At 36.4% G+C, this 10,497-nt stretch overlaps 1 protein-coding gene across 1 annotated transcript in view; it reads right to left on the reverse strand.

Annotated features, from left to right (window-relative positions):
* Positions 1-7,884: 7,884 nt before the first annotated feature.
* LOC107024925 (serine-aspartate repeat-containing protein I-like) overlaps positions 7,885-10,497 on the reverse strand; it is a 5,373-nt gene continuing 2,760 nt past the window's right edge. Inside the window, exon 6 of the mRNA XM_015225843.1 lies at positions 7,885-7,973. Coding sequence (XP_015081329.1) covers positions 7,885-7,973 — 89 coding nt within the window. The remainder of the gene's footprint in view (positions 7,974-10,497) is intronic.

The raw sequence follows: 10,497 nt of genomic DNA on the forward strand, positions 1-10,497 counted from the left end.
ACCCTACATCGAAAGAAGGCGGACTACTTGCCAAGGTAGTACCAAAACATGAAGCGTAGCAACTACGTGGATCCACTAGCTAGTATTCCTATGAGAGCAACATAGTTAAAGAACTAGTATATATAGTAGGGACTCTTTTTATGCTCCATGCATTATATCTCCAATCTAAAGAGTAATGTACTGTTCCTACCTTCCCTATGTGGGAAGGAACACTCCTCAATCTAGTTCACTCAGTGCTAAGCTAGAGACCCTTTTTGAAATGTCTTTAAGCCTTTAACTATCAATCATAACTTAGTTTAGGTCATAGGGTCTACCCCTTAAATAATCATCATCATCATCATCAATAGCTCAATAAGAATCCTTTTATCACAATTCATATAAGTGAGGTTAACACAATAGCATTTCATAACATATAAAGGCACATTGATAGTTTTGACCATCCTTATATCACATACACGTTAATCAACCTCACAACATAGTCAAGACATTTAAATTCAACATCATACCACCCTATAATCCTAGTATAAGGCATACTCCAATGTACATCATGACTTAACAAAAATTAATCACAATTCGAATTAAAGATAGAGTATTTAAGACTTACCAAGTCTTTCTCAAATTATATCATCAAGGTCTTACAATCAACCCATAACTCAACCCAATTTGGGGAGTAACATCATCACACAATGATAACCAATAAGACAACAAGGCCAATTGCATCTCTATAACACAATTCAACACTAGATCATAACTTAAGTCAAGATACATAGGCTAATTTCACAATACAATTCATAACCTAAATCACATCACAAGAACTATCATGTTAGGCCTATAATTTATCTTAATTTAATCATAATAACAGCATATGATAGTAACCAAATCAATTGAATGATCACTATACAATATAGATCAATATCACAAGCTAGGGTTAGGAATGGAGGATCATATTCTTCAATTTAGACCAAACCACTAACAATTACCATAATCAAGTCAAATTCATGTTAATCTATTCATTATAACCTAAAGAAATAATCAACAACTCAATCCATAACTTCAATTTCCTAATTGAATGAAACCCATAAGAAAACTCAACTTTTGAAATCCATTTTGAAGGAACCCTTTGAAGAAAGAGTCTCAAAGGCGAATCAGATCCCATACCTTAGAGTTTGATAACAATTTGATGGTGAATTCGTCCCTTTCCATCCCCCAAACCCTTCTCCTTGCTAGTCTTCAATGGGGAGTTCAAGTAGAGAGAGAAAAAAGAGAGAAGGAAGAGAGTTTATATTTGAGAATTGTCTAATGAGGTTTGGGAGTATTTATATTGGGTCTTAAATTAACTTAATTAGACTCCCTTAACCCCTAACTAAACCACCTAACCACTAACTAATTAAATGAGACCAACTTAAATGAAGTAGAAAAATTTGACCCTAAAAAATGAGACCCTGAACGACGGGCCGCCTGTGAGTCGACGGACCCTTTGAAGATGTGGATGCGATGGGCTTCTATGCATTGGCTAAGTGTAGGACGACGGTGGCATCTACGCCCCGTCGATCCACACACGGACGGTAGCCTAAACCTCTGCGCTCCGTTGATGAATTCAGAGGCTCTGCGAATGAAGGGACCTTCTCAACTAGACTAAGTGTGGGACGACGGTGGCATCAACGTCCCGTCGGTCCACACAGGGTCCATCTTCTGTCTCGTCGATGCACACTGCCAGGCAGTGTTGCATCAAACTGTAAGGGTCCTTCTCAAGGGCCCCAGGTCGGTCATTGGGGAGTCGTACCTGGACGTTTCGACCATAAAACAACATAAACGCCTATTATCTACCCCTTCACCACTTTTTGTACATTTCTGACTCATAAAAGTTAGTAAAATAGGTTAAGGCACGCTAACATCCCTTTGAACCAAATTCCCGAACGTCATGGACGTTCTTTGACGTTTTGGTTCTTAAACTTTCTAAATGACCTATATTCATTTATAATGGACTTAAAAACAATACTTAGACCTTATGACACCTACATTAGGATTTACGACACGTCGTATATTTTCAAGGTGTTATATAATGGTCTTAGACAAGACTTAGAGACTTAACTAACACCTTCATAGCCTATTGTGCAATGTCTAGATAGCGTCCCATACCACTACCTAAACTTGATATAACTTCTCTAATACAAGTAAGTATCCCACAAGAGGAGAATAGGCAATAACTGACATTGACCTTGATAGCTAGACATGGAATCCGGAGTTATAACCTACTTCGATGAGGGTGCTCTACTTGCCAAGGGTTGAACTATGACACATCCTATGTAGGCACATGGTTAAGGACTACGAAGGGCTTTTATGTACTCCAGTCTCATTCTCAAGTAGGGGTACATTGTACTCTACTCTCATTCTCAAGTAGAGCTACTTCCCGTAAGATAATCACTCGGTGCTAGCCTTGGTTCTTATAAATTAATTGACATTGAAGGATCACATGAAAAGGGTTCCTTATCTAGTTCATAACCCAATCACATTCACCCTACCAAAGAGGTCCACTAGGGATACTTTTCAATGGCTAATAAGATAGCTCATTATGACTTTCCTAAGGATTATATGATGTCATTCCAGCAAATCAACCCTAAGTCCATCATTCCTTTACATGAAGGATACCACAACATCTCTCAACTTCCACATTCATAACATAACCTTTTCCACGTACATGACCTTCTCAACATCCCCTAAGGTTACACATATCATTTATTCATACATGACAAGGGTGCACTAAGCCCACCTAGTCAAGACATCTCATATTCACATAGCATTTATACATGTATCAAGTAAGGGGCACAAGTCTACTAAACAAGACACAACATTCTTTCACCTTATCACATATAGCATATCATTCTTTAAAGCACTTAGGAATGACCCTTATAGTCTTTATGTCATCCTATACATTATTGTATCATCATTAATATAACCATCACAACTCATACAGTCAAGTAGGAACAATCATGTATTAACATCTAAGACTTCATATATAAGAACATTGTCATAGTCTAGATGATCTCCTAATATACATCAATAGAACACATATACCTTCCCATTACTTCACATGTATATAGATATGCTCATACTTCACATAAATCAACTACACAAATCATCATGATACTTCAAGTAGTGCCGACAAGGCCATGATCATCATATTGCATAAAGTAACGCTGACAAGGCCACATCAATTCATATAGCACTGCCACCATAAGTGGACCACACCAATAAAAATATAATTTAAGTCTAATTAACATAAAATAAAAGGAATTAGGGAAGCATACCCCACTCCATCTTACCACTTCGCTTTCAAGGCTAAATCATCTAACTCGATATCATAAGGCCCTTACCCAAGGCCATAACAATTAATTCGATACAATTATACCAATAATCAATGAAAATAGGTCAATTCATTAGATACTTATCAATCTAATACAACCTAGATATAAATTGAATATAATTATTGCATCATTAGATAGCCCATAGAAAATTACATTAGAAATCATAAGCCTTAAGTTAATATCAATTCAATAAGTCTAACATTCAATAGATCTAAGAATATTCAATACTCAATTGATCAAATTAAAACAGCCTATAAATCAATTAACCATAATCTATACATGAATCAAAAGCCCATAACAATCTACATATAAATGCATCAATCTCAAAGCATGATCACTTAACCCATGTTTTAGTCAAATTTGTGAAATTTGTGAAGATCAAGGGTTCATCGAGAATTTCATTGGAAAACATCAATTGTACATAAATTTAATCATATATAAACATTTTAAAAACATTTATGCAAGAACCCAAGATTTAGAGTAGAAATTGGACTTTTTCATCTTTTTGAAATATTTGAGAATCATCTTTGATATTGGATCTAATGTGATAGCAAGCCTTAGAAAAATAACTCCCATACCTTATCTGAATAATCCAAAGCTAATTGAAGAATTAAATCCATTGAAGACCCATCTTCAAGCTCCATCTTCACTTTAAACTCACATGGTGGTTTTTGGAGGAACTTTTAGAGGGAATATGTTTTGATTTAGGTGTTAGGGTTATAATGTGAGTTTAATGACTTATATACTCCTAAAATACCCAAAAACACTCAAAACAACCGTCCTCACATTTAATAAGTCTTGGGGTGAATTTACCACTTCACCCATCAAGTTAACAGAAAGCTGGAAGAAAACAGGTAGCCCATCGATGGATGCATCGACGGTCCATGGTCACACCTACATCCCGTCGATGGGGGTCTCGCGGGTTACACCTGAAACTCCCCAACTTCAAGACAAGTGGATCCATAGACGTGACCCATCGACGGTCCATTGCCGGTCAAATGGCCATCGTTTGGGTCGTCGATTGCCACTGTCTGGTAGTGTTGAACTCCAAAGTTGGGGTCCTCCTTTAGGGCCCTTTGCGGGTCATACATGGAGTCTTACCCGGACTTTTACACCCCAAATATGTTGGTATATGATTTAGGATCTACCTCATAAGTTTCGTCAAAAATGAACATGAAACATTTCACGAAACATACATAGACACACAAGGTCGTTTCAAGGCAAACCTTTCGAACATCATGGACGTTCTTGGTTGGTTGACCTCAAAACTTCACCGAAACTTGACACACTACCTATATACTCTATAATAACTCATATAAGGAACTTATAACCTCATGAATCACACATAAACACATAAACACATAAAACCACATATGAGGCACATAGGTGACTTAGTCGTCGAGCGTAATGTACACAACAAGATTCAAACTACTCATGCATAGCTCAATTGTATACTCAAAAATTCAAGTTGTGACACACCATTATCAAAGATTCTTGAGCTCACAATACGTGCTACTAATATAAGTTCAAGCTCAATAAAATATCTACATGACCTCACACAAAGAATGATTCCATTTTCAGAGACGTAGATTTATCAACTTAGGGTCTGGAATCTGATGCACCACTCACACTCACAAAGAGGAATACAATGCATATTTTCACCCATAGGTTTTCTCTTATTTTCTAATTGACCTTCGATTCGTTCACTCAAGATCAAAAGGACTTTCTAAGGCTTGTAACGGGGTTGAATGCAAAAGGTATGGTCATTTGGGCTCAGTGACTTTTCTGCAATGAGATGTGATTTCATTAAGCTATTCCCTATCTTCCTTTCTTAATCATTAGCAAGTGCTTCTAAGTCATCTTTTATTTCCCTTTATGGATTGCTTTAAAAGCTGATTTCTTTACATTTCGAGATTTTATAAAATGACTTCTTTTTTTTTTCTTTTCTTTTCTTTTTCTTTTTCTTTTTTTTTTTTTTTGCATGGAGGGCTTCAATTTCTTTGCAACACTATGGGTTTGCGAGACTTCTTTTGAACTTCTTGACTTCTTTCTTTCCCTTTTCACCACAACCCCAACTTAGGCTTTTGGCCTATGTTGGATATTTACTTATATCACATCTCAAAAAGGGTTATAGGTAGTGGATGACATAAGGTTTAGATTTCATCAAGGTTTTTCCGAGAAAGAGGTAAGGCTCAGCGACTGTTCAAAAAAGTTTCACACACTCATAGGTAAGCCACAAAGAAATATATGTCAAAGTTTGTTTACGCTCTTAAGAATTGCCTAAGATCATGTCAAGATGATACCTTTCCAAATCAATTAGACTAATTAAGAAAATTCTAGGTTTATCCATGCAAGGTTCAAGGTAAGCTCATCACACAAGGTAGTGACATTTAAGTCAAACAAGACAACACACTTTTGCTAGGGTGCAGTGGTCATTGCAAAATAATCAATTCGATAATTGGCTAATCACAACAAGATGCAAAGATTTTAAATATTGCCTATGTAACTTCATTCGTTTTCATAGTAACCGCACATTTATTTTTGTTCAAATGAGAGCACTTTTCAAGTCATTGGTATTGATCAAAAGTGAGACTTAAATTTGTACAAGAAAAACCATTTTCAACATAAAGAGGTGACAAAATATTCAAAAGTGGATTTTTTTTGGAAGGGTCAAAATTATTATGAAATTAGGACCCAAAAGAGAGCCATAAGCTCAAACATTTGCGAAATCAAGTTTAAAACTTAATTTGAATAGACAACCCAAACATATATTAAAACACAAATATTCATCACAACAAAACAAAGTTGGGTCTCACCCCACCATATACAAGTCTTTGTCCTCAAATGCAAGTATTAGTATAAAAAAATAAAATAAAATTAAAAAGGAGTAAAGTGAAGAGAAATCGTGTTTATGTAGTCTCTCCTTCTCTAGGGGCATTAGAACTCTGCGACAACCTGTAGTTGGGCATCAGTGACCGGAATGCTTACATCAGTGGTGGTATTGTCAAGTCCAATAGTAGATCATGTTGTAATACTATACCTCCCAGATTTTATAGGTTTCCAAAGATGTGATGATCTTCTAGTGCTGCTGTAAACTCCTCCCGCTCTGTTTCCACTTCTTCATCAGTCTCAACATTTGTATCTGCAGTTTCTGCATCCTCATGTGCATCCTTGTCCACTGCGATTCTCATCATGTCATTGAAGTCAACCGACTTCAGATAATCTATATTTTTCTGCAAATTTGCTACATCAACTTGTAATGATGAGAAATCAGTTGACCTCTTTTGCCTGGTTTTGCATGTTGTAACTCTCAAGGCTAAGGCATTGACTAAGGCTTGAAGTGAGGTAAGTGCAGCAGCTATCACTCTCTCGATCATCTTTAGAACTGACTTCTTCAACTTAGATGCCCTTATCTGAGCTCATTTTGTTAGACGCCTCATCTTCAAAAAATCATCCCTTGAGTGATTTGGATTTGCTCGCTGGATGTGGAAGCACCGGGATCCTGTGAAGAGGAACAAGGAGCAGAGGTACCTGTGGGACTAGAGGTTGGAGTAGGTGGAGTTGCATCTACAAATAACAGGTCGATATCAATCTTAGGAGTGGTTTCAGCTGGGATTACTCCTCTCCTGCCAGTTTTTTAACGGGTGTGCTCAGCCTCAATGCATCGAATGTAGGTGGAAGAAGATGGGATGATTTCGAAGTCCTTCGTAGTTTCCATAGGCATTTTAGCACATCTGCACAGTTCGGTAATCAATATATGAAACGACAGGGAAGTTTGCTTTTGTTTGGCCTTCATGACCATCTCATGTGGTGTTAGCAATCCAAGATCAATAGTCACTGTACATGATAAAACCATGAAAAGCTGCTTTCGGAAGGCGCAGGAAAAACATATTTTGGGATGACATGATAGTACTACTGATAAAGCCAAGCCTGAACCTAGCAACAACTTTCAAGTTACTCTTTTCGATAAGAGCTCCAACCTTTATCCATCTCTCAGTGTTTTAAGAAACCAGAGGAGCCAACCACTCCTTCAGGTTGTCTAATGATGAGGCATGGGGTAATCCCTCAAAATCATCAAGATTAACATTGGGGTTTTAGAGACTAACATTTTATGTCGATCAAATAATCTAATGCTAGGCAGCAAAGTAACCCAACCCCAAGCACTATTATCAAGCTACAACTACTAACTATCGACAAATCTAAGAAAATAATAAGTTAAATGTAATTCTGGAGAGTTTTAAACAAGGTAAAGTGAGAGATTCAAAAATTGGACCATTGGCCCATATATAAATGTTCAGTTCTAGTCCATTTGGCGAAGTTAATTGTTCTCGCCGAACCACTTAGCGATTCGACGAATGGTCTTTTATCTCACCCTTTCATTAAAATCTTCAATTTTCTAGGGAAAATCGGTGATTTTCATCGAGATCTCCAAAATGATAGGCGATGCACCAATCAACTCTTTGAGTTCGTCGAGTTTATAGGCTCTACAATACTCTTGCATTGTGTCAAACGGAGGAATTCAGCTGGATTCGTCGACTTGTTTGGCATCTCGTGAAATGGACCTTTTGCTTGACAACCTGAAGTTCTCTATACTTTCCTCATTTTGACCTGCAAAAATAACACACCATTGTTTATAAAAGTAATCCTAAGTTATGACCTTGGGTAGTCTCTCAAGAAGCCCATTATTTAATGTCGTGGCTTGACGTAGATCCTGCCTCACTCTATGATGTTAGAGTTAAGCCTAGCGTCACTAAGGAACCCCAATTTGTCGTTTGGGTGGAGCTGAGGCATGGCAAACATCAAGAGTGATCTTATGTGTTGAATTGATCTAGAGTGAGATTCAATTAGGTGATTTAGTGCTTCAATACTCTCTCTCATTTCTTCCAACACTCGATCTTGATCAGTGATATTCTGGAGGATGATTTGAATATCCTCAACACGAATTTTCTCATTTTGTCTAGAGCTTCTCCTCGCGTGGGGAGTTATATAATTCCATTTGAGATTGCACTGTTTTCCATCTCAGATATTTTGGTTGTCAAGTCATTCAGTTGAGACATCAGTGTAACTATTATGAAGTTACTATTGACCTCTTGATTTACCACAATTGGTGGGTGGTGTTATTTTGGCTAAGGGCGTATAAAAATTGTTCTATTATTGTTTCTGATAGAGTCACTCATGCATGTTAATCTTGTAGAACTTGATACGTTAGATTTTGATGTTACTCTTTGAATGGGTTGACTTTATGTATGTTATGCTTCTATAGTTTGTAGGACCTGATTGGCCACTTTCAAAATTCCGAATGAACTTATCGTATAATGGGAAGGAGGAAATTAATATTCTTAAAGGTCATTTTGTATCTTGCCTAAAACATTGGAAAATGATTTCTAAGGGATATATTTATCATCTTGTTCGGGTTATAGATATAAGTTCCAAAACCCCTAGTCTTGAGTCAATTTTTATTGTAAATGAGTTTTGTGAAGTGTTTCCCGATGATCTTTTCAGTATTCCTCACGGAAGGGAAATAGACTTGAATATTAACCTTCTCCGAGATATGCACCCCATCTATATTTCTCATTATTGGATGGCCCCTACAGGCTTTAGGATATAAAATACCAATTGAAAGAACTTGTTAGATATGGATTTTATAAGACCGAGTTTCTCTCCATAGGGTGCTCCTGTGTTGCTCTTTTGATTGAAATATGGTTTTCTCCAAATTAATATTGACTATCGACAATTGAATAAGGTTAATATTAAGAATAATTATCCTATTTCAAGGATTGATAATTTTTTATCAACACCAAGGAGCAAGTTACTCTTATAAGATTGATCACTGGTCGGGTTATCAGCAATTGGGGGTGATAGAGAATGACTTTTAGAACACGGTATGGTCATTATGAGTGTTTGGTGATGTCGTTCGGTTTGACTAATGCCCCGACGTCATTTATCGATTAGATAAATGGGTCTTTACACAATATCATGAAATGTTTGTGATTGTGTTTATCGATAATATCTTGATTTACTTGCTGAATGAAGATGAGCATGTTGAGCATTGAAGGATTGTGTTACAAGTCCTCAAAGTCAAAATGAAATTTTAAAATATTTAAAATTTAATAATTGTAAACTCTAAAAAAAATAAAAGAAAAAAGAACTTAAAGATATTAAATATCAAAATTTATTATTACTTTTTAAGGTTTTATAAGTTTCAAATTTTAGTAATAGTTTACTACATGTGTGATCCCTTTTTTTTTGAAGTTATCATATCTTTAATCTAAAACTTTTTAATTATATTTCCACAACCCTGTCTTATATATAGCAAATCGAATGCATGTAAAATTATTGTTATACTAATTTTTTTTATTTATTATTACTATTATTATTATTATTATTATTATCATTATCATCATCATCATTGTCATCGTCATTGTCATCGTCATCGTCATCGTCGTCGTCCTTATACTCATCATCGTCATCGTCGTCGTCCTTATACTCATCATCGTCATCGTCATCGTCATCGTCATCGTCATCGTCATCGTCATTGTCATCGTCATCTTTGTCGTCGTCCTCGTCCTCATCGTCATCTTCATTATCATCGTCATCGTCATCATCATCATTATCATTGTCGTCATCCTCATCATCATCATCATCATCATCATCATCCTCATCATCTTAATCTCATCATCATCGTTATCATCATCATCATCATCATAATCATCGTCATCATCATAATCTCATCATCAGCGTCGTCGTCATCATCATCATCATGATCATCATCATCATCATCCTCATTATCATAATCTCATCATCGTCATCATCATCATCGTCATCATCATCATCATCATCACGTCATCATCATCATCATCGTCGTCGTTGTCAGCATCGTCGTCGTCATCGTCATCATCGTCATCGTCATTGTCATCATCATCGTCATCATCATCATCATCACCATCATCATCATCATCGTTGTCATCATCGTTGTGGTCGTCATCATCGTCATCGTCATCATCATCATCATCGTCATCATCATCGTCATCATCATCATCATCATCATCAGCATAATCGTCATCACCACCATCGTCATCATCATCTTCATCATCGTTGTTGTTTTTGTTATCATCATCATCATTGTCATAGT

The sequence above is a fragment of the Solanum pennellii genome, chromosome 7, assembly GCF_001406875.1.
Source record: "Solanum pennellii chromosome 7, SPENNV200".
Taxonomy (NCBI): domain Eukaryota; kingdom Viridiplantae; phylum Streptophyta; class Magnoliopsida; order Solanales; family Solanaceae; genus Solanum; species Solanum pennellii.